Source organism: Tarenaya hassleriana, unplaced genomic scaffold, assembly GCF_000463585.1.
Source record: "Tarenaya hassleriana unplaced genomic scaffold, ASM46358v1 Cleome12, whole genome shotgun sequence".
NCBI lineage: Eukaryota > Viridiplantae > Streptophyta > Magnoliopsida > Brassicales > Cleomaceae > Tarenaya > Tarenaya hassleriana.
This window is the reverse complement of record NW_010962392.1, coordinates 192,498-217,604: the sequence shown is the minus strand read 5'-3', so window position 1 is coordinate 217,604 and position 25,107 is coordinate 192,498. Positions and strand designations below refer to the sequence as shown.

General features: G+C 39.0%; 5 protein-coding genes across 6 annotated transcripts in view; 1 reads left to right on the top strand and 4 right to left on the bottom strand.

The window, feature by feature from the left end:
* The window catches only part of LOC104806160 (probable LRR receptor-like serine/threonine-protein kinase At2g24230), a 3,338-nt gene extending 875 nt beyond the window's left edge, over positions 1–2,463 (bottom strand). Inside the window, 2 exon segments of the mRNA XM_010530902.2 lie at positions 1–4; positions 854–2,463. The exon segment at positions 1–4 is cut by the window's left edge and continues 418 nt beyond it. Coding sequence (XP_010529204.1) covers positions 1–4; positions 854–2,222 — 1,373 coding nt within the window. The 5' untranslated portion in view covers positions 2,223–2,463.
* A 4,354-nt stretch (positions 2,464–6,817) lies between these two features.
* LOC104806159 (CBL-interacting serine/threonine-protein kinase 12-like) lies at positions 6,818–8,922 on the top strand. The gene has a single exon (XM_010530901.1). It carries the CDS (start codon positions 7,074–7,076, stop codon positions 8,574–8,576), a length of 1,503 nt encoding a protein of 500 aa, XP_010529203.1. The 5' UTR covers positions 6,818–7,073; the 3' UTR covers positions 8,577–8,922.
* A 629-nt stretch (positions 8,923–9,551) lies between these two features.
* Positions 9,552–11,577, bottom strand: LOC104806158 (CBL-interacting serine/threonine-protein kinase 20). Its single transcript, XM_010530900.2, has one exon. The coding sequence runs from the start codon at positions 11,222–11,224 to the stop codon at positions 9,824–9,826; it is 1,401 nt and encodes a 466-aa protein (XP_010529202.1). The 5' UTR covers positions 11,225–11,577; the 3' UTR covers positions 9,552–9,823.
* Positions 11,578–13,384: 1,807 nt separating this feature from the next.
* LOC104806157 (protein MALE DISCOVERER 2) lies at positions 13,385–18,100 on the bottom strand. Its single transcript, XM_010530899.2, has 14 exons — positions 17,743–18,100; positions 17,034–17,511; positions 16,806–16,938; positions 16,557–16,628; positions 16,214–16,357; positions 15,974–16,117; positions 15,750–15,851; positions 15,593–15,648; positions 15,062–15,493; positions 14,764–14,954; positions 14,540–14,672; positions 14,306–14,460; positions 14,023–14,214; positions 13,385–13,945 (listed from the first exon to the last, which is right to left on the bottom strand). Exons 2-14 carry the CDS (start codon positions 17,131–17,133, stop codon positions 13,688–13,690), a joined length of 2,112 nt encoding a protein of 703 aa, XP_010529201.1. The 5' UTR covers positions 17,134–17,511; positions 17,743–18,100; the 3' UTR covers positions 13,385–13,687.
* Positions 18,101–19,753: 1,653 nt separating this feature from the next.
* Positions 19,754–25,107, bottom strand: part of LOC104806155 (protein LIGHT-DEPENDENT SHORT HYPOCOTYLS 9-like) — a 7,771-nt gene continuing 2,417 nt past the window's right edge. Inside the window, exon 3 of one of the 2 annotated variants that reach the window (XM_010530896.1) lies at positions 19,754–19,947. The gene's annotated coding sequence lies outside the window, so the exon portion shown is untranslated. Of the gene's footprint in view, positions 19,948–23,442; positions 23,501–25,107 lie in introns of those variants that run through there. The other variant, XM_010530898.1, reaches the window with a different exon arrangement.

Here is a 25,107-nt window from a genome sequence, read left to right as displayed (position 1 = left end):
TTCCCTAAACAAGAAATGTATGTGCATATGTTGAGATGTATAAAGAAAAACCCACAAATTAAATCGAAATATTCCTCGATATACTTCCAAATTTATAATATTCCGCGTATAATTTTGAACAAAAAACGTTGAAAATATATACATATCCCCACAATGATGTGACCGGTCTCATTAAACGACCTTAAACTTAGCCATAAGAATCCATACGAAAATTGTCTTCCACAAGCTTTTTGATACTTATTTTCGTGATAAGGTCACGAAACCCTAGAAAATGTAATCATGGCGAATAAAAAACAAATGCATAGATTTTTTACGTGACGTATCGCAAGAATGACTTTTAATTTTCTTCTGCGCACATAGTCCTGTGAATACGACATCAATGCTCATTTAAGATCCCCCCCATCCAAACTTTTTTTTTTCTCAACCCGTGAAAACAAAAAACATTAAATAAGTCTCCATCTTAGGAAAAGTTCGAATTTTGAACCCTAAAGAAACCCACAATCCCCAGACAAATGCATTAATGGCGATGCAAGTCAAATCCGTGTTTGGTCCTTATATAAACTTTCATTCGTTTTTATTTCTGAAAAATGCCAAAATCCTGCTTGTTTTATTTTTTTGAAATTTAATTCCAACAATTATGTTCACCATTTCGAGGTTGCGTTTCTATTCGGCCTTGCATTCTTATTTTAAAAAATAGTTACAGTGATGGTTTTACCAAAAAAAGATAAAAACTTTCCTTTTTGTCGCATGAAAATGTTGAGGTTGTTAATGAATTTTGAAAATATTTAGGGGTTAAATGGAGAAGAAGTGAAAGTTTAGGGGAAGTAAATAATTTCCATATTTAAAAAAAAACGTGCGGTACCTGCGATGCAATAACCGGAGGGAGGGAGAAGATTGGGATGTTTAAGCCTCGCCAGAGATTCAAACGCCTCGACGGCGTCGTTTTGATCGACGTCTCTGATCTTCTCGAGCACCTTGATCGCCACGTGGAGGTCTCCGGGAAGAACCGCCCTGTAGAGTGGACCACACGCGCCGTCGGAGATCACCGACTCCCTCCCGAAGTGACACGTGGCGGCGATGAGGTCCTTGAACGTCAGATTCATCAGCGGCTTTGCCACCATCACTACCGGCGCCGCCGTCGGCTCCTTTATGTCGGCGACCCACGACGTTCCCGACTCGGTCTCGAATGCGAACGGTCCAGATTTTTCCATCTTGAAATTCAACGGCTCAGGATTCGAGATCTCCCATCTGGGTTTCGTCCGTCTCCGTCGGATCAGGCAAACACCCAACCCGGAGATCAGGACGGCCAGAAACCCTAACGTGCTCGACAAGGTGATGACGAGTGTCTCGTGCTTGAAACGGTGCGTTCTGATGGGTTCACGGTGCTTCGGCGGCCGGTGCGGCGAGCTCCGGTGAGGTATTGGTCGGAGATGGTGGTAGTTGGGGATTTTGGAGGCGTTGAAGACTAAATCGCCGCCGTGTGAAAACGCGGACTTACCGAATCTCCCGTATTTGTCGGAATTAACCGAACCGGAAAACCGGTTCATGGACAAATTCAGGAACTTTAGGTGGTCGAGGTTGGGGAAATCGGACGGGAACGAACCGTTCATCGAGTTTCTCGATAAATCCAAGTACTTCAGCGATTTCAAACCGGAAATCGGTTTAACACTTCCTCTAATCTCGCAGCTGGAAACATCGAGATGCTCTAAACCGGCGATAGAGCCCAAACCCAGAGGCAAAACACCGAGATTATTATGCGAGAGATCGAGAACTCGGAGATGGGTGAACCCGGAGAGGTTAACCGCGTTGGTGAACCGGTTGAACGAGAGGTTTAGCTCCCTAACCGGCGAAGACACCGAGCCGTTAACCGGGTCAACCCTCACGGTACCGCCGAACCGGTTCCGGGAGAGATTGACGGAGACAAGACCGGGAAGGGACCAGAGCCAAGTGGGAACGGCGCCGTTGAGGGAGTTGTTGGAGAGGTCGATGGTGCGTAGATGGGTGAGGTTGCGGAAGGGGTGCCATGAAACGGTGCCGTTAAGGTTTCTTGACGGAAGGAGGATTTGGGTGACGGAGCAGTTGCGGAACCAGGAGGAGTTGAAGCCGGAGACGTAACGGAAGACTCTGGTGATATGACGGAGGTCCGTACCGTTAGGACAGGAGGAAGAATACGAGTGCGAAACAGATACCAGAGACAAGATAAGTAAGATCCTCAGATACATTTTCTCAAGTTCTGTTTTTTTTTTGGGGGGTATCAAGTGCAGGCCTCTGGGTCTTCCATGGAGAGAGAGAGAGAGAGAGAGAGAGAGAGAGAGAGAGAGAGAGAGAGATTTGAGTTAAAGAAAATGTCGAGAGAGAGAGAGAGAGAGTCACTTCACTTGTTCCACTATTTGAAAGGAGCTGGTGAGTTATGATAACTTATACTAATATTAACAAAACCTAGAGGGATGTCACACGGCTAATAAAATGCCTGCATGAGATACGTAAATCCCTAAAATAAATAAATAAATAAATATAATATTTATGGAGTTTTTTTTTTGTCTAATTTATACCCAACCATAGTTATTACTAAAATCCTGTTATTACTATTATAAATAACGGTGTGTGCATGGAAGCTGGAGAAATAAATAAATTTATGATGATAATATGATTGTAAATTATGATACAGCCGTAGTTTAATTTCGAAGAAAGTGTCGTGATTCATTGATCACTTTCCGAATATTGGATACTCATCAATCATGTACTTATCATCATTATCTTTACGATATACTTTCTCTTTTCTTTGTAAAAGTGAAAGATATAAATTAAAGTTTATAAAAGCTTTGTTATATATATATATATATATATAAAATTTCGGAACCTTTAATTATTTATTTTTTTTGCACTTCCCTGTAAACTTAGATATGAATATGATTTTATTTTCTTTAAAAAATAATTAGAATCCATGTTATTTATATTATCGGTTCATTTTTTATATCAAGATTAAAATTATCTTTAAATGATAAATGATGAGCTATATTTGCTTTGTAATATAGATTCCAGTCTCTACTTGGTAAAAAAATATTCACCTGAGTTTATCCAATTATCTAGAATATGTATTTAGACCAAAAATACGGTAAATTTTTTAATTATAAAAAAATCATATTTAAAAAAAATCAAATGTACTCGGGAAAATAAAATGGTTATATATATATATATATGTATATATATATATATATTACTAATTTCATCATCCGTAATAATCAAGAAGAATGAATATATAGATCACATTAATGAAATGATGTGAAAATTCGTTGAAGACGAACACTTTGTACATTCCAAATATATTTTGATGGTTATGAAAATATATTTCTCAAGCGAACCAATTTTTTTATAAAAAAAAATGGTACGGTTGGTGTTATTGACTTAGGATGGTGGTTGATGCAGGCATTGATAAATAGAAATGTGGAGCCCATCTTTTTATTACTTTGAATCATATACTTTGTGTATTCCCTCTTAAAATATACGTTCCCATAATTTTAAAATTACATCAATTAAATTTTAAAAACAAAATCCAAATAAAGACTAAATTCAATTCCGAATAAAACTAAGTAGATGGGTGTATTTTTAAAACAGATAAAACAATTGAATATAAAAAATAATTTGGATTGAAATCTGAAATATACTACTATTAATTATTATTTTTATGTTTATGCAAGATGACATTGAATGTGATTGTGATGCCAACTTTCAAAATATTTTTCAAATATACAGACTATAAGACTGTAAAAAATAATTGAATGTGCCATATATATATATATTTTTTCCCTCAATTCACCTAATAATAAATGCTGCCATTTATTTTAGCGGTTTTTAGTTGATGGGTTTGGTTTGATGTTAAAAGTAAAAAAACATATAGTACTTTCAAAGGAAACAACATGGGATGGCAGTGTTGGATTTCGGTTCGGTATTTATTTTTGATTTGGCATTTAAGCGGTTCGGTTTGAAAGCAACATTTTCGATTTTATAAAAATTATACCAAACTAGAATAAAATATTAAACGGTTCAGTTTTAGTATCGGTTTGGTTCACATGCATTGTTATATGAATACCAGATAAGTATCAAACCATAATAACAGACGATTTGGATTTTGGTTTAATATTTATCGGATTCGGTTCAGTATTTGTATGTTTTCAGTTTGAGAACGATTTATTCGATTCTATAAAAAAAATATCAGATTAGAACCGAACATTATTCGGTTTATGTATGGAACGGGTCGGAACTAAATTCTCGAACCGAAATGTCCACCTCTAGGAACAACGATTGAGATTGGAGTGCCTAAACCAGGATCTTTAAGATTACAATCTGGGTTATATACTTAAATTATTACCATTTGCTTACGTGGCAAAATATATACGAAAACCATTGGTTAATTTGTAAAGTCTTTCGAATGAATTGTCAAAACCATGGTCGGCTCTCTTTCTGTCTGCGTATATTATTAATTGATTAAAAGACTAAAATATTAAAATCACGCTATGGATGGAGGTCTTTAGTTTATTCTATCGAAACCCAAAAACATTCTCTGGCGGAAAAAAAATGAAGAAAAATATATTTAACTTTTATATGTTTGTTATTAAATTCCAAATCTTGAAAACGTTTGCAAATGTTCTATGGCCTAACAAAATCAATGTCCGCCATTGAAATACTCGGATTTAATATTCCCGGTCAAACATTCAAAATTCATATAATTTGGTACGAGCAACATGGAAAAAAAAAAGAAAATACGTAATTAATTATAATAAAAATATATATTTAATCGTACGTACATATACATTAACTCATGATGATTGCGAAAATATATCAATTACCGTAATGATATTATATTCAAAAATAGAAAAAAGACATAATCAAACCTAATCCACTAAATTCCAAGACAAAACAACAAGGTTCCAATATAGAACGCCAACTAATATTCCACAAGACAAGAATATATATAAAAACCCATTTTCACATTCCCCTCGAGCAACCCAACCTAAAAAGGCTGTTTCATTTTATTTATTTATTTATTTTATTTTTTTCTATTTACTGACTCCACGACCACGTCCCATGTTTCTTGTTAATGTTTCTTTTTACATTTGCAAATGATGTTTATAATATTCGGTAATATAACTACAAAACACTGCCAATATACATATATATATATATATATGTATATACATGCATACGTGTAAATCTATATCCAAAGTATCCATTGATTTAAAACAAAACCGCGAGTTCATGTTCATGATATATCGTGTTCATTCGGTGGGTCCTTTTATGGAACATTTAATAGTATAATGTTCAAGACTACTGAAAGACCCAACATTTATTCTGTGGGCTTGCTGTTGGGCTTATTGAAGCCCATTGTGGGCCCAACTCATTTGCTTGGGTTACTTTCAATTTTCTAAGCACGAACGATCGGCCCATTCATAAATTTTCTTCCAGAATATATTATATATTATATATCAGCCTGGCTTAAAAATACCATATTCTATATTGTATAGAAAATATAATTTGAATTTAAATAATTAGAAAAGACAAAAGTTTCCACTTATTTTATCTGTAGATTATTTTATTATAGTTTTCGTATTATTATTATCATTTTGATTTTTTTAGTTGGGTAATTCACCTAACATATTTCATATTTCATTTTAAATTTAAAAAAGAAATATTTTTCTGTTTTCTCCCTATAACGCAATCCACTTGGTTCACCACCATTCAATCTAGACCGACCATCGCGTTGACCAAACGTGACCACCCACCGTCTTCCAACAAATGTGCAGCTTTGACTTTTTAATTACAATTAATTTCAACAACGATACAACAAATCAAGTTTACTCCATCATCATTAACAAATATTCTTGATGGGACGACGGAGACAAAAATATATTTATTGGCCTTTAATACCTAGATGTCAGAATTAAATCATAGATTACGGGTTAATAACAGTCAATTAGTGAATTTGATTAGTCTAAATGAATTAATATAACTATTAAAGTAATAAAATTTTCTGCTCGACGTTGGATCCAGATCATACGTCATCTGGCATCCAACGGCTGATATTCAATCCACAGCTGTTGTTTCGCTGACCAATTGTGTAGGCCAACACGTACTAGATAGAAAACTCGAGATCTCTAAACAAAGCAATCGCTCACAAAACGACACGCGTATACCCCGATGATGATGTCATTAATCGCCACGTGTGTGGTGGAGATGCGATGATTGTAACGCGAATTCACGGCTACGATTTACTTCCGGTCCAAGTGGACGATTGGGTAGAAAAGTGATTATGATACGTGACAATTAATTAATCGTTGGTAATTAGAATACGAAAACAAATGTATTGTATCTTACCACTTGTAAATAAAAATTACGATGAAATTGAAAATGATGTATCGTAAATAATATTATGATTATTAAAAAAAAATTAAATTTGCATGACAACCGTCGTGCTGTGGAATCGGATACGACTGAAAATTGTTATTTGGTCTTGATTTTAATTTTAATTAGTGCATTGCATTAAATTAAACATTTTAGTCATAAATAGAATATAAAGAATCAATAAATAGTTGTGAGAGCAAATAATTTTTAATTTCTAAAAGTGTTTAATTTGAGTAGAACCGAATTCAAGCCCATTCCATAATTATATGTGTGTCATAATAATAATAATAATAATAATAATAATAATAATAATAATAATAATAATAATAATAAGTGGGATTTATTGATAGAGTTAAAAGGCATATTCCAAATATATACGCGGAATATATATAAGCGGACTGCTGCTATTTGTGGGGAATCCCTAAAAACAGAACAGAGAGGCCTCCGCCTTCTCCTGCAACTTCTCGAGATTTACGACGAGAGAGGCAACAAACAACAGGAATTTCGTGAATTCAAAACCCAACCGAGCCGAATTCTGAATTGCGTAAAAATTCTTGATCTCTCCTTCTCTCCCGGTCGACCATTGATGCCATCCCGACCCTTCTCTCTCTCTTTCTCATCTGACGAAACCTGAAGCAATACCCAGAAGCCGAAAGACTCAGAATTCCACTTTCATGGCGGATTTGCTGAGCAGGACGACGACGATGATGAAAGAGAAGAGCAACCCACAAGCTCTTATCCTGGGAAAATACGAAATGGGTAAGCTTCTCGGTCATGGAACCTTCGCGAAGGTTTATCTCGCTCGGAACGTGAAATCTGGCGACAGCGTCGCCATTAAAGTGATCGACAAGGAGAAAGTCCTCAAAGGAGGATTAATCGCTCACATCAAGCGCGAGATTTCTATCCTCCGCCGCGTCCGACACCCGAACATCGTCCAGCTGTTCGAAGTCATGGCGACAAAAGCCAAGATCTACTTCGTCATGGAGTATGTCCGAGGCGGCGAGCTTTTCAACAAGGTCGCGAAAGGGCGGTTGAAAGAGGAAGTTGCCCGGAAATATTTTCAGCAGCTGATCTCAGCCGTGGGATTTTGCCATGCCCGTGGTGTTTATCACCGGGATCTGAAGCCGGAGAATCTGCTTCTCGACGAGAACGGCAACCTCAAAGTCTCCGACTTCGGTCTCAGCGCGGTTTCCGACCAGATCCGTCAGGACGGTCTGTTCCACACGTTCTGCGGTACGCCGGCGTACGTTGCACCGGAGGTTCTTGCCCGCAGAGGCTACGACGCTGCGAAGGTTGATATTTGGTCGTGTGGGGTTATCCTGTTCGTGTTAATGGCTGGTCATCTGCCGTTTCATGACCGAAACGTCATGGCCATGTACAAGAAGATCTACAAGGGCGAGTTCAGGTGCCCTAGATGGTTTTCTCCGGAGCTTATCCGGTTGCTGACGCGACTCTTGGACACAAATCCAGAGAGCCGAATCACAATTCCGGAGATTATGGAGAACAGTTGGTTCAAGAAGGGTTTTAAGCACATCAAGTTCTATGTGGAAGATGATAAGCTTTGCAACGTTGAAGACGATGATGTGGATTCCTTCGAGTCCTCCCCGGATCGATCTTCTTCGGTTTCTGAATCAGACGCTGAGTTTTTTGAGGCCAGAAGGAGAGCTGGGCCACTGCCGAGACCCGCAAGTTTGAATGCCTTTGATCTTATATCGTTCTCACCCGGTTTTGATCTGTCAGGCTTGTTTGATGAGGGTGATGAGGGTTCTAGGTTCGTATCTGGAGCGCCCGTTTCGAAGATCATATCGAAATTGGAAGAGATTGCCAAAATTGTGAGCTTTACAGTAAGGAAGAAAGATTGCAGAGTGAGTTTAGAAGGTTCTAAACAAGGCGTCAAGGGTCCATTGACAATTGCCGCAGAGATTTTCGAATTGACACCATCCCTGGTAATGGTCGAGGTCAAGAAGAAAGGAGGGGATAAAATGGAGTATGAGGAGTTCTGCAACAAAGAACTGAGACCCAAATTGCAGAATTTGACTGCAGACGAGGAAGCTACAACAATGGCTGAATCTGCAACAGCAGCAGCTTCTCCACCATTGTTCCTGCCTTCTGATGCTTCACCTGTAGACTTACCTTCTGGCATCCCACCGGTCTACTTGCCTTCGGACACTGAATAGAGAGGAGAAAAAAGCAAAGTTAATCAAGAGAAGAGCATGAAGGGAAAATTCAGAGAAAGATGAAAGCTTGCGAGGGTATGTTCTTACATTTCTGATTGTTCCGAGGTGAAACTGCTTAGGTTGGTGACTTTAGGTCACAATATGTACCGTTGTATTATCTTATATTCGCGCGGGAGTCGGTAGAATTAGGGATGAAGAGAATGGAATGCAAACTAAATATACCGCTAATCTTAGTAGTTGTTGTTTTATGGTGGGAGGGGGAGAGTGTGTAAACGGTTTTCTTGCTCAATACTTTGATGTAAAAATGCGAAATAGAAGAATAACAAGTTACTTCATTTTTGTGCCACCCGGCTTCTCGTCTGTTCGGTCGGACCAATCTACTCTGAATCTGCGATTTGTCGATTCATTGTCCTAACCATCCAAAGTTCTCAACTTTATGCTGCCAATGCAATCCGAGTGTAGGATTGGTAGATTTGGAACTACTCTTGTCTTTGCTATGGTTTTGTTACAGAGTCAGGGCTTCACCTCAAGAACGAGTGGCATCTGTATACGGGTATGTAAAGCATAAGGTATTTCTTGACACTTTGTGGCTGAGAATCTGAATCCGCTATCCTCAAACGTGCATTAATCTCCGTGCTTGCTCTGTTTTGGTCCTCGCATGAAGCATGTATCACATAGAGGGTTGAATCTGTAGTTCAGTATGAGCCCTTTGATTTTGAAGATCTCACGGTCAAGGTTTGCACAGAATCAAACCTGACCCATGAATTTTATGAACCATCTGTAACTGATAACATTGATGTAGAGTTTAGTTCTGGAATCTGTCTGCCTGAAATGAGTATGTACAAGAAACATGATTGACTGGTTCCTGACATGTCGAATCTTGGAAGTACACGCGATAGCATATAACTAACTTCACGAGGTTCTTGTCTGGATTTGGCTCATAGATGATGATGATATTATAAACAACTAAACTGATGAGAAGAATAAAAAAAAAGGTTGAATGATGAAGACACTAATCACCTTTCAGATGGATCTGACAGATGATGATTGGAAAGAAGCGTAAATTAAAAAAAAAACACGAATCGTATCTAAGAGAAAGATGCGAACTTTTTGCATCGACCAGCTTTTTCTTCATCCTTCTTGATCTTTTATTGCAACTTGCCAGTAACCGAAACGAAGAACTGCAATGAAAAATGGTCAGAACGACAGCTTTTTTTTTTGTTTTTTTTTCTCCGATGATTATTAGTTCAGGATATCTCTGTTCCATTGCTCCCTTGCCATTTCCAGACGATGTCTTTCAACGAAGGCTTGAGTTCTTGATCATAGAACTGCATATACTCCATTGTGTCGCCTGCACTCTTCTTCATCTCCACCATGTAGAACGATTTCGTCACTTCGAATATCTCCACGTCTATCGCCAATTGCCCTTTTCTTCCTTCTCGGCTATCTTCCATTTTCACCGCCCCCATACTGCTCTTCTTCAGGCTGAATCGCTCGCTCGCCGCTATTTCCTGGAATTTGGACACTATCTCCTTCGCGGGCTTCGTGGTCGTGAACCTCGACTTCGATTTCTGGCTCTTGTCCTTCTCGAACAGGCCCGATAGATCGAACCCTGGGGACAACGACGAGATTATGTCGAACGCGTTGTAACATGTCGGCTGTATTACAGGGCTTGTCTCGTTGCCTTCGGATGGAGGGTCTTTCTCAGATGATGAACCGTTGCTGTTACTGTGGCTGTAACTGCTGTCTGAAAAGTTATCGTCTTCCGGTTTATGGACGTCGCTGATGAACGTTTCGATCTGATGGCATCTCGGAGTTCTCGGGCTTTCGATCTTCTTGAAACCCTTCTTGAACCAAGAATTGTCCATAATCTTCTCGAGGGTGATTCTGGTGATTGGGCTTGGATCAAGAATCCTGGAGAGAAGTTTCTTGACCTCGGGCGGGAACCAGTTAGGGCACCTGAACTCGCCTCTCGATATCTTCCGATACATTTCCACGAGATTCGATTCATGGAACGGAAGAAAACCGGCCAGGAGAACGTACAGAACAACCCCGCAGGACCAGACGTCGGCTTTAGTCCCGTCGTATCCTCTCTTGCACAGCACTTCAGGCGCGACATAAGCCGGCGTCCCGCACGTCGTGTGAAGCAGCCCGTCTTGTTTTCTCGACTCTATCAACGCACTCAGCCCGAAATCCGAGATCTTGAGATCGCCGTTCTCGTCCAGAAGAAGATTCTCCGGCTTAAGATCTCGGTGGTAAACTCCTCGGCTATGGCAATAATCAATGGCTCCGACCAGCTGCTGGAAATATTTCCTGGCAACGTCTTCTTTCAGCTTCCCTTTGGAAACCCTGTTGAAAAGCTCGCCGCCTTTGACGTATTCCATGGCGAAGTAGATCTTTGATCTGCTGGCCATGACCTCGTGGAGAAGAACGACGTTGGGGTGCCTGACCAGACGCATGACGGAGATCTCCCTCTTGATCTGATCGATCAGACCGACTTTCATGACTTTCTGTTTGTCGATCACTTTGATGGCCACGCTCTGTCCGGTCTGGAGGTTTCGCGCGTGGTAGACTTTGGCGAAGGTGCCTTGACCTAGGAGTCTCCCCAGCTCGTACCTCTGCATCAACACCACGCCCTTCTTCTCCATTTTCTTTCGTCCCCCTTTTCTTGCGTCGCAAGAAACCTAGAAACAGAAGATGAACTTGTACATAGGAATGATACTATCACGAGATTTTGATCAGAATCGCTGCAGATTCTGTCCTTTCCATATCTTCACAGCTCTGATTCAGACAAGAAACCGAGAGAGAGAGAGAGAGAAAAAGACAAGGAAGAACGATTTGTGGGTTTTGTTTTTTCCCTCATGCAGAAGAAACTAATTAACGAACCATCAATGAATTCATACTAAAATCGGAAATTAATTCAAATTGCAGATAATGGATTCCCTAAATATAGCAGATCGAGGAACGTGAGGAGGGGAGGTTCATTTTTATTGATAATTTTTTACCCAACGAAAAATTGAATAAATAGTTTGGATTTTGTGAATTTATAGAATAATAATGTACATTGGAAACGTTTTAAATCTTAATGGTCGCCCATAAATTTTGGGCGGTTGCAATTGTCACACGCCAACATGGCTTTTGACAAGTGGTGAAGGAATCTTGGATATGCCAAAACAAAATCTAGATGCAATCTAATTTGTATCATCTATACATTCAATTTAACTCAAAATCAAAGGAATAAATAAAAAATTAAATATTTTTTTCCTGAAAATGTCCATATTCAAATTTAAATTTAATTTCTTTTAATGAAGACCATTATTGCTACAAGATCTTCCACCATAATTTCTTTAAGAATACTAATGATGAAATGTGTGTTTTTTTTTGGCACATATAATATTATTATGGTCTGATTTCTATTGGGAGGTTTAATGGCCAAAAATAAATTTGTGGTCCGAATCCTATGGAGCAGTCAATTTGAGTCCACGTGGGTTCTCGTGTGCCCATTGAATTACACACACTAATGCGTTCAAAGTTTATTGACAACGACTTAAGATTCATCTTGTATGTACACGTTATATATATATGCAATGGCTATTTTTTTTCTGATGTTTTGTTTATAATCCGAAAATTTATGATCCGACTATATTTTTCAAAAAATCGGAAAAGCCATGTAAATATGCATATATCACTTTATATATAATATCATACAACTAGAAAAATAAATCGGTTTTGTTATCAAATAAATTAATATTAATATTAATTTTATATGAATTAATTTTCGTTATATGTAACCCAATACTACACCATATATATATAACAGTAACGATCACAACAACATAATTATTGAATTGAATATACATGTTATATATACACAACAATAACGGAAACTTTGAAAGCTACTGACCGGTAGGTGGGTGACACGTAGAACACGAGTGGTCGGCGGAGACAGAGGCGTAATACATCAATAACGGCGACGGCGAATGAGACGATAAAATGATTTTTTGTCCTTCCATTAATTGTTTGTGTAAGCTTCACATCTAGTAATTATTATTATTGTAATTATTTTATTTACATTATATTCCACCATATTTATTTGTCAATCTTTCTTAAATCTACATTAAATTAAATAAGATTTGAAAGTGACAGTGATCTCACGAGGAATTTAATTAATTTTTTATATACCAAAGCATGGAACGTAACATGGATGGATACCACACACGCGCACGCTAATATGCATTATGTGTATACACCCTTTTGTCAACGCAGGTGGAGCGTTTCCAGGTGGCGATGGCGGACCCGAAAATGCTGGAGCTGGCGAGGATGTGGTGCCACGTCAGACACGGCGGCGGCGGATGGCCTCGCCGGGGGGCTGCAGAAGCTGGTAAAGGCGGCGGATTGTGTGAGGCTGAACACCTTCAAGGGCATTTTGGACATTTTACCTCCGCCGCAGTCCGTCCAGTTCTTGGCCGCCATGTCGGCGTTTCAGGTTCATCTCCGCCGCCGGGGAACCCAAAGGGCGTAATATGTAACACAAACCAGGGGTAGTTTAGTCTTTTCTTGATCAACCGTTTTTTTTTCCTCGGAAAAAGAGGGGTACTACGGTCTTTCTCTACCAACCGTTTAGTCTTTTTAGTTCTCTTTCTTTTTTTCTTTTTTTTTGTCGTAATGCGAATGCATGAACTAGACTTATCTAGACATGTATGAACTCTTACCCTTGATTAAAAAAAAAATTAAAACAATAATATTATTAGTAACTAACGCAAACAAAAATGATAATTACAATCTTATAAGAGTAAAAATATGCCAAATACAACAAAAAAAAGTCGACTGTTAATAGTGCAAATTACAACACATATTCATCACAAAATACATTAAATATACGCGTGAAGTATACATTATACAAATACATACACCGAACTCTCTCGCACTGTACCCGACTTTGACTAACACGCACTCCGAGAAAACCAACGAAGACAAGACACAGATCCAGACCGTACGAGAGAAAACCGAATCAAGAACCAGAAAATACTGAAAACAAGAGCAAGAACAAGAAGAAGAAAACCCTCTGATTCTTGCGGCGTGTTTCATGGAGAGAGAGAGGGAGAGAGCGGTCAAGTTGCTTCGGAGGACAAGATCTCGAGCTCGGCCCACCAGAGAGGGGACAGCCTTGGAGTGGCTTGGTCGGGAGAGATATTGATCACTTGCTTCAGCTGCTCGGCCACTTCCTTCATCGTCGGCCGAGACATCGGGTCTGGTCTCAGGCATTGCCGGACCACGTAACAGACGATCTCCAGCTCCTCTTCTTTGAAGCTCTTCAGCGACGGATCAACCATGTCTCCCAAGTTTTCGCTTTCCAGATACTTTGATGCCTGCCCACGACAATTTTCAGTTCGTCAAAACGTATTCAGACAACTTTATACGACGATTCTCACCAAAATTTACGTACCCATTGCTCGATCGATCCTCCTTCGTCAGAATAGGAGACTTTCCCAGAGATAATCTCGAGCATCAACACTCCAAAGTTGTAGACATTGTTCTCTGGTTCAGGAGGTAATGGCAATAGAGATTGGTCCAAGTCACCACTCACTGCTTTTCCAGGCTTCAATCCTGTTTCGGAGTTGAATGGAACCTCTGCAACCTGAGAAAACGGTCAAGAAAGTTCCTTTACCGGCTTATAAGGCACGACCCGAGAATTCGGTTAGCGACTTTTGAAGGTTTTCGAGACAAACCTTGGCTGCATAGTCATCCGTCAGGTAGATAGAGGATGAACTTAGGTTAGACTGAACGACAGGTGGGTTCAGTTCGTGCATGTACTGAAGACAGTAAGCCGTTCCCATCGTGATTCTCATCCGGGCATTCCAATCGAGATGTTCCATCTCCTCAACTGAGAATATCGTAAAATGTCGTGAGGTATTTACGGAATCGAGAGATTGCTGTCACTGTTTCATGTCATGAAATCTTACCGTGTAAATGTTCGTAGAGATTTCCATTGGGAGCATATTCAAAGACCATCATCCTGTTGAACGGCTCATCCTCCTCGCAGAATCCAATGAGATTCACAAAGTTCTTGTGGTTGATCCGTGATAGGGTGTCAATCTACACAAACAAAAAAAACCCTCGAATCACGAGAATTCGATATGCAAAGATCTGAATTTTCAGAATTTGGAGCCGGCAGAAAAGAAGTAACCTTTCTGCGGAATGCCATTTCCATGGCTCGCGTCCATTCTTTGGAGGCGGAAATCGCGGTTGAAGCAACGGCTATCTCAACGCCACTGGACAATGTCCCTTTGTAGACAGTGTAACCATCGAAAGCCTCTATGATGTTGCTGAAATCTTCACACGCTGTCTCTAATTCAGACCGGTTAAGCTTTGGCACCCCTGAGTATCATACGACATCGTTCAACCATTTTCACGGATACAGAAACTAAGCGAAAAGACGGTAAAAACAAAAAGAAATTATTGATGTGCAAAGCAGATATATATACCGGTAATGAAGGCTTTCTGCAACTGTCCACTCAAACCGGTCTTCCATGGACCGATAGTCTTGTGAGCTCTTTTCCGACAGAAAAGTATAACCGCTATTATAATCAGCAAGGCTACGAAACCAGCAAGAACTATAATCACATACAACCATATATTTTTAGATTTCTTCTCGTCCTGTGATGGGTTGGAGGAGGAATCAGGCTTTGCATTCGGCATTTTACTGTCCTCGTCATGAGAAGACGGGGGAGGGATCGAAGGAGGTGTTCTCTTCTTTGCGTTCGGGACTGCAGGGAAAGATCCGCTGCTGCGCGAGAACACCTCGGGAGCAATCCCGGGAGAAGGGCCGGTGGCGGATGGAGCAGGAGCAGCAGCCAAATTACTCGTGTCCTCGAGTAAATGGCGTCGTTTGGAAACATCAGTTTCCTCCAAATCACCTGCACGAATCAAAAAACGAAATGTTTCTTCTTACTCTTCAAGTTGTAAATAGAACTCGGGTTTTATTGTTTCGATACTGAACAATCATCTTAGCTTACTAGGGAGATTAGCGACGAAATTCTGCCCGTGATCAACAGGAGATTCCCTATGGAACCTGAACCTCGTGAAGATGATATACAAAAACAGCATTGTCAATGCGAGAAACAAGGTGAAGACGGAGAAACAAATTGAGAAAAAGGATTGCGAACTGTATACATTTTGAAAGGGAATGCATTGATATAACGTCTGGAAGCTGTTTTAATATGAAATATGAAATCTTCCGCCTTGTTTAGTCGTATGAAGCTGCTCCTCAAAAAACTGTCAGAGAGGCGTAACGAGAACGTAAGTAGCATAATAAAACATTCTTTTTTTGTAAATCTGATACCGAAATTCTCCATTTTAGATCTAACACACCAATCTTTGAGATGAATTCATCTTACCAATGCCCAAGTTTTCTATTTGCACAGCCAAACACAACAGCAGGAGAAGGCTCTACACTCTTGTTAAACTGGACTTCAGACAGCGAGTGAAGTCCCGAGAGCTTTATCGTTCTTTTACCCTCAAATTTGTTACCAGAAAGCAACCTGGATTACATTGAGGTAACCCGAAATTATTCAACAAAACGGTTAAAATCTAAATCATAATCAAGGGACAAAGTATAAGCCCGGGTATCAACTTACAAGTGTTTCAGCGATAACACATTGCTTATCTCGGCCGGAATCTGTCCACTCAATTCATTATCTTGTAAATCCAAGATTTCCAACTTTGCGAAAGCCCCAAACTCCTTTGGAATGTAACCAGAGAGATGGTTCTTGGATAGTATTCTGTAAAAGGTAAATTGAGGACAAGAAGCAATTTATCTCAGAGACAGATAAAAAACCGATACGAAGGATATACAATCCAATAAATAATCAAAATGTCGCCGGTATCAATCAACCAGATAACTAAAAACTTGTTTTAATCGATCAGTAAAAGATGGTATATTTAGAAAGGAGAATAAAAAACCGACGTAAAAATACTTACAGAGATCTTAGATCACTAAGCCGACTAAGCTCAGGTGCTAATGTTCCTTTCAAAGAACACCCCGTAAGGTTCCTACAGAACATATGAAATATAACGTCAGAAAACCTATCGCTCATTCTCAATCAAGTGAAAAAAAAAAAAAAAAGCCCGCGAAAACAAGAACAGAGCAGGATCCAAACAATCAAAAAAGATGTTTCCTTTAGGACATAAAACCTGTCTAAAATGATCTTGAGTTCATAGTTAACTTACAAGATTTGCACTTTACCGTCCACACAAGTTACACCTGACCACGAGCACAGCTTGTCAAAACCAGAATCCCAATTGGCAAGAGTTCCATGAGGATCTGAGTCGACTCTTGCCCGGAATTTCAACAATGTGAATCCTACATTCAGCAAATACCATAAAAAATAAATCCAATCTACCAAAAAACATTTCAGGAACAAAAAAACAAAGATAATCCAAAAGTTATATATATACCTTCTGAGTCAATTGACAAGGAGGAGCGAGTTTGAAGGGCAATGATCAAGAACATGAAGCAAGAGAACTGGAATCCGATCGGACTCCATTTGCATCCCATTTTGGGTCAGCAATACAACAACAATGGCAATGTGGCCCAACACAAACCACAAAGCTATACGAAATAGCCAGGTTTTCCTAATAGCAATGGGAAAAAAACCAACCCCCCTTTCTACAACAAAAAATTATGAACCAAACAACAAACTTTTCTCTTCTATATCCGTATATGTGTGTGTGTGTGTATGTGCCTATACAAGTCTATAGACACGAGATCATAATACAGACAACTGCAGATCCTTGGCAAGCGGTGTTGGCGATCGTTTCAGGGTCCCTCATTTTTCGAGTTTTGCAAATTAATTTCACAAAACCCTTTTGATCGAAATGTTCATTCTTGGGATCAACAGCCCGTGGTTCTCTTCTTCTGGTTATCCCTCAAAACCTGAAAAATGCCCAGAAAAAGGGGAAAAGGCCAAGACTTTATGAAACAATATTTAAAAAAGAGGGAATACCCTCTTGAAGAAGCAATGTGGAGAATGCATGGAACCCACATAAATCAAAATGGGTACCCAAAAAAGACATAAAAAAATTCATCCTTTTTATCACCCTCAAATGGAAAGGATTACGAAATACGTGAACAGATCAAACAAATAATCACCAAAAGAAAACATACCAGAAAGAAGAAATTCCTTATCATGCCAATGGAGATTCTGGAGAAAACGATGAAACAATAGACAATAGTGGGACGAAGGGAATGTTGGTGGGTGTTTGAGAAATCAAAAGGCAGCAAAAAAAAAGAGAAGAATATGATGAAGATCCTTCTTTTTTACAAAGAATTAGAAAAAATAAACAATAAAATCGATATTGATTTCTCCTTTAAACTGCCCTGGTTTCGTTTTCGCAGATGATGATGATGATGATGATCTCAGAGTTTTCTCTCTTCGACCATCTTTGGTCTCTCCAGGGCCAAAGGGTGGTGGGTCTCTCTCTCTCTCCCTCCCTCCCTTCTCTTTCTCTCTCTCTCTCTCTCTGATTTTGTTTCCTATTTTTTTTTATTGTTTTACCATTTTTCCCCATAAACCGTCTCTGTTTTTGTTTTTCTGAATTTCCCCACAGTTCAAGCCCTATGGCCCTATTCACCTGTTTTGGGTTTCACATTTTCCGTATTAATAAATTATTTATTAAAATCAATAACCACATTTATGAATAAATTAGACCAAAAAACATTATATTTAGAAATCCAAACATATTTTCACGCATAATTTATTTATTATTTAATCAAAATGATTACGGACGTGCTTTTTTTTTATTTTTTTTTATTTTTTATTTTTCTACGAGCATCTTTTTTTAAGTAACATTTTGACTGGAGCCCACAAAGTCGCTCATACGTGCCTGCCGCTTAGTCTTCGGTATAGTTATCTCCTAGGAAATCAATATGGACCGTTGGATCTACACGAATGTTTTGATCTGACGGCACGTGAGTGAGGTGTACAGAGATCGCGTCCCCATTGGATAACTCTTTCGTTTGGACATGCCTCCCACCATCTGATTTTTTTTTTGCTGCTTCTATTTTCTTTTGCCCAACAGTTATTTTTTTTTCTTCTAATAATTCACGCAAGAATTATGAAAATATGTAAAAGAATTTCATGGAGATAGTTATTAAAAATGTAGCTTTAAATTTTTTTTATTAAAAAATCTAATTAGATATATATATTGCTTGTAGATTATCCCGTATCAACCAGATAAATTCATATAATCTCAAATGTTATTTCATTCATACATGTAGCGTTGGTTTTTCCTTTTATCAGATTTTATATATCTGTGTATTAAATCTAAAATACAAACAAAAAAAATCTAAATGAGTATGTTACAAACTTGAACGGGGAATATATATAAATATAAATATATTATTGGATAAATAATAAATCTGAGTTACAATTATACCCTCTCGTTTTCAGCATTTGGTGAGTGTCATTAAAGCATTGGATGGAATATCATCCTCGTTTGATTATAACATTTAAACACTGATTGTACATTCCATCATCAGGATGGTGGAGATTGTGGCTTGGTAGGTGTTTGGTCATTGCAAAATATTTCACTATTTAAATTTCAAGAGGATGAAATGATGCAAATTGAGATGGGCGTGGAAGGCCCATACGGCGTCAAATCAAGGCCCATTGGGCTATACAGGCCCAATTGATTTACCGATCAAGCAGATACAAATTACAATCCCATCCGTCCGATCATCTACCAATAGTTGCCAAAGTCGCAATACAGTACAAAGAACGTATATACTTTTTAAAATCACTCGATTCATCACACACTTCTCATTTATCTTGAAGAGATTAAAAAATATTAAAACTATTATTTATCATTGCATATACCTTAACAAACCTTAAACCGAATATTTTTCGAGCTTGCTTGGATCGCAAGTTATCTATTCTCTCAAGACTGCTTCTTTTCGAATGAGTGAACTTTTTTTCAGATAAACGGTATTCTGGACCAAGATTCATAATAATCTCGGGGTCGGATCTAATTATATGATTTAGATTATAAATTTTGAGATTCGAATTCAGAGTATTACATGTGTTTTGCATCCGTTTCGCCGGTTGAATTATCCAAGTTTGGGTTAAAACGAGTGAATTTCATTTAGTTTAAATAACATGTACGTATATATATGTGTGGGACTACAAGATTGTATTACATATATCTTTGGTTACTAGCATACACATCGGAGAGCTTAAACATCATAATTGAATTCATACCGGGCATGGCTTGACATTAATTGTGTCCGAAAATGTAGGTTTTTTCCGAGGAATGATCAGATCGTGTTCGTCTTATCTCCGTATCCGACCATCTGGATAATTTCTTGATATATCTGCAAAAGGACAGAAGAAAATAAATCAAAATAAATAAACTGCCACACGTGTGTGTGTATATATATATATGTGTGTGTATGTATATGCATGAACGTACGTTGTGAGGGTATGATACAGTACCAAAAAGATGTGACTACATGGAGTCTATATGCAAAACTTGTTTTACGAATTATGTTTTTCTGTTTCCATTCGGTTGGTATTCAATTTAAATTATATGCCACCCCAAACCGAAACAAGGACATATCATATATTACAATATGACTTTAAACAGATTTCATATGCACATATATATACATATATGTGTGTGCGCGTGCGCGTGCGCGTGTATGCTGTGTGTGTTATTTTCCGACAACCAACATATAGTAACATTACATATTACAGTAAATAGCTTGCATTTGAGAAAAAAGACCTAAACTCCATTGTCTCACTCAACCATTAGACATATGCCCAAACTTGGTAATTCAACCGGTTAAACGAACACAAAGCTGTCTATTATGCCCCGAATTCGAACCTTAAATTTGGGGAGAGAACGTATATTCCAAATCACATTGTTGGTTTATGATTTCGGAATTAATCTTAGCCTTGATTCAAGATACCAATTTTTTTTAAAAAAAAAAATCATTAGACATATAGTTCTGTGATGATGCCTGAAAACTCATCTGAATAAGAACAGAGTTTTGAAACCCGCTAAGTGCACTGGAGGGTTTGAGATGCCTAATCAGATAATGACGAGAAGGGCAAATAAGTATTTTGGCATCAGTTGATCTTTAGTAGCAAGAACGAAGAAAGCTTCTCTGTGTATAAAAGGTCATGAATCAGTACTCATATACTGTAGTTGAAAATCCCTAATTTCCTGTAATCTGTAAGCTCCCAAAAATCATAGTGAAAATCTTCCATCTCTCCCGAGACGTAGGTATGAACACATTGTTCATACTGAACTCGTAAAACTCTTGTGTGTTCGTTCTTTTCCCTGTTTTCTTGTTCTTCGTCTTGTATTCAATCATTCGAACAGAGATTCAAGATTGGAAGAAGAGTTGAGGGAGCGGTGCTGATTCGGTTCTTGGTTCATCGGTGAAAAACACGGTGGTAGATAGTACAAGTGGTATCAGAGCCCGGTCGCATCGGGAAAAATCAGAATTAGAAGACCGCAACTGAGAAGGATAATGGCGATGCCAGTTCAGAAGCTGGACGTGGAAAAATTCGATGGGAAGAACGATTTTGTCTTGTGGAAAGAAAAGATTCAGATAGGATTGGAAATTATGGGACTGCTGGAAACATTAGAAGATGATCCTAGCACCTGGAAGTTGGATCAAGATTCAAAGATCGAACATGGGTTGCAGACTCCGATACAGAAGCAAACAACGGATGTCAGTGCTATAGCACTAGAAACAACCTCAGGTATGGATTCATCTCTGACTACTAAAACTTTTGGTTCTAGTGATGTTTTGCAGGTAAGCTCCAGACGAGATCAAGAAAGATCGGAACGAAGCAGGAGGGCCAGAAATCTGATCGTATTGTGTTTATCCGATCAGATCCTCCGCAAAGTGATTCAAGAAAAGACAGCTTTCGGTATTTGGAAATTGCTTGAGAAAATGTTCTTGGAGCAGTCATTGCCGAACAGAATGTACTTAATGCAAAGGATTTCTGGGTTCAAGATGGATCAGAATAAGACTATCGAGGAGAACCTAGATGTGTTCCAAAAGATTTTGTCAGATCTGCAAAGCTTGCAAGTAAAAATAGAGGAAGAATACCAAGCAGTATATCTCCTGAATTCGTTACCTTCCCCATATGAGCAGTTAAGGGAAGTTCTCAAGTATTCAAGATCCTCCATTACTCCAGAAGAAGTGAAAGCCGCTGCTAGATCCAAGGAAATGGAACTTCAGTCACAGGGAAAACTTGGGAAATCTATATCAGAAGGTCTCAATGTCAGAGGCAGAACATCACACCGAGATAGATCAGGTTTTAAGAAACATCATTCTCGCTCACGATCTAGAGGCAGAGATATGGAATGTTGGCATTGCGGGAAAAAAGGGCACCTTAGAAAGGATTGCTATGCCCGAAAGAAATCTATGAATCAGTCAAATGCTGATAAAGGTGAAGCAGAAACATCAACTGGAAATAATTACCAATCTGAAGTTCTGGTAATAAACACAGCTGAAGCCTTAGCCACAACTGAAAGAGATTCAAAGAATGAATGGGTACTCGACTCAGGATGTACATACCACCTCTGCCCGAGAAAAGAATGGTTTACTGAGCTAGATGAAGGATTTCATGGAAGAGTTAAGATGGGTAATGATTCGAAGTGCAACATAATGGGTATTGGGAATATTTTACTCCAGACCCATGATGGAACTGAAGTCACTCTCTCACAGGTGAGATATGTTCCTGAACTCCAAGCAAATCTAATATCTTTAGGATCCTTAGAGTCACTTGGGTGCTGGTATAAATCACAAGAGGGAACAATGAAGATAATCAGAGGGTGTAGAACTATCCTGAAGGCGCAACTAAAGAATGGGCTGTATATCTTGGAAGGAAAAACGGTAACAGGAAAGGTTCTGAAGGCACACTCAGATCAGGATCAAACAAGGTTATGGCACAGTAGGCTTGGACATATGTCCATGAAAGGACTTGAAATCTTGGCCAAGAAAGGAGCTATCAACCCATCAGAGATTACACAGATGGAATTCTGTGAAAATTGCATTTTCGGAAAATCAAGCAGAATTGTGTTCAAGACAGGAAAGCACACTACAAAAAGAATTCTTGAGTACATACACTCCGACTTATGGGGCTCGCCTTCAACAGAACCATCATTATCAGGAAATCAGTATTTCATAAGCTTTGTGGATGACTATACAAGGAAGGTTTGGATATATTTTCTGAAGAGGAAAGATGAAGTGTTCGAAAAATTTACAGAATGGAAAACCTTAGTGGAAAGACAAACGGGGAAGAAGCTCAAGGTACTGCGCACAGATAATGGATTGGAGTTCTGTAACAAGAAATTTGATGATTACTGCAGATCAGAGGGTATTTTGAGACATAGAACATGTGCTTATACCCCACAACAAAACGGGGTTGCAGAAAGGATGAATCGCACCATTATGGAAAAAGTGAGATGCATGCTTGCAGAATCAGGTTTACCACAAAGGTTTTGGGCAGAAGCGGCCTATGCCAGTGTTCATATTATAAACCGCTCTCCATCTACAGCCATCGATCTTCAAGTACCAAATGAATTGTGGAGCAAAAAGGAAACCGGCTATTATCACCTGAGAAGATTTGGAGCGGTAGCATATGTGCATGGTGATCAAGGAAAGCTCATGCCACGAGCAAAGAAAGGTTTTTTTATAGGTTACCCAGCTGGCACTAAGGGATATAAAGTATGGTTACCTGAGGAAGAGAAAATTGTGGTAAGTCGAAATGTAAGGTTCGATGAGGACACTGTCTACAAGACACTGAAAAAAGAATATGAGAATGGAAATAGTAAGACTTACTCAGAGACAGATTCCAGAAATAAAGAAGGAATGCCACTAATTCAAGAACCTGCGAAGTCCACCACTGAAAAGCAAAGTGGAGAAACAGAAACACAACATCAGAAACAGTCTATCACTTGGAGGGATCAACCAGACAGTTCAGACGGAGTCATAAACTCAGATGCAGATGGGGTAATAGATGGATCAGTTTCGAAAGAGAGATTTGATAAGCTTGTGGACTATGTTCTTGCCAGAGATAGAGCAAGAAGAAATATTCAACCTCCAGCAAGGTTCAGAGACAAAGACATGGCTGCATTTGCACTAATGACCGCTAATGCTGTTGAAATTTTGGAACCTCAGAATTATCAAGAAGCCAGAAGACATAATGACTGGACATCATGGGAAAAGGCCATGAAAGAAGAAATGGAATCACTGCATAAAAATCAGACCTGGATTCTGGCAACTCGACCTGTAAATAAAAAGGTGATCGGGTGTAAATGGGTTTTCAAACTGAAGTCTGGCATACCAGGAGTGGAACCACCGAGGTACAAAGCGCGTCTAGTAGCAAAAGGGTTCTCACAAACAGAAGGGGTGGACTATACAGAGATATTCTCACCAGTAGTAAAGCATGTTTCAATCCGAGTTCTTCTCTCAATAGTTGTTCATGAGGATCTTGAATTAGATCAAATGGACGTAAAGACAGCATTCTTACACGGAACATTAGAAGAACAGATTTATATGGAACAACCAGAGGGTTTTGAGGAAAAGGGAGCAAAAGATAAAGTGTGCTTGTTGAAAAGATCTTTATATGGGCTGAAACAGTCGCCAAGACGATGGAATATCAGATTTGACGAGTTCATCCAAGGGCTAGGTTTTGTCAAGAGTGAACATGATCCCTGTGTATATTTCAGAAGCAGTGCTGAAGGAAACAGAACTTACTTGATGTTATACGTTGATGATATATTGATAGCCACCAAGAAGAGGTCTGAACTACAGACATTAAAGCAGGCATTAGGAGCTGAATTTGATATGAAGGATTTGGGTCGAGCACAGAAAATGCTGGGAATCTCGATTGCCAGAAATCGAGATGAAGGAGTCTTAACTCTGTCACAATCAGAGTACATAGGAAAGGTACTAAATACATTCAATATGGAAGATGCCAGTGAAGTCAAGACCCCATTAGGGGCACATTTTAAGTTGTGTACATCGAGTAGACCAGAAGAGTTTGATTCCACATTTGCTGAATCAATCCCATATCCTAATGCAGTAGGAAGTGTTATGTATGCCATGATTGGGACTAGGCCAGATCTTGCGTTTCCTGTTGGGGTCATTAGTAGGTTTATGGGAAAACCAGAAAAAGAGCATTGGAGAGCAGTAAAATGGGTGTTGCGATATTTGAAAGGTACAAGATATAAAGGTCTGAAGTTTCGGAGAAGAGAACAGATGACAGTAAGAGGTTTTTGTGATTCAGATTACGCAGCCGATTTGGACAAACGTCGTTCTGTCACAGGTTACACTTTCATGGTTGGAGGAAATACAGTAAGTTGGAAGTCAGGTCTGCAGAATGTGGTGGCATTGTCGACTACCGAAGCTGAATACATGGCTTTAACAGAAGCGGTCAAGGAAGGTCTGTGGCTAAAGGGCTTGCTGAGTGAACTTGGATTTCAGCAGGTTGAAAGAGGAAGTTGCCCG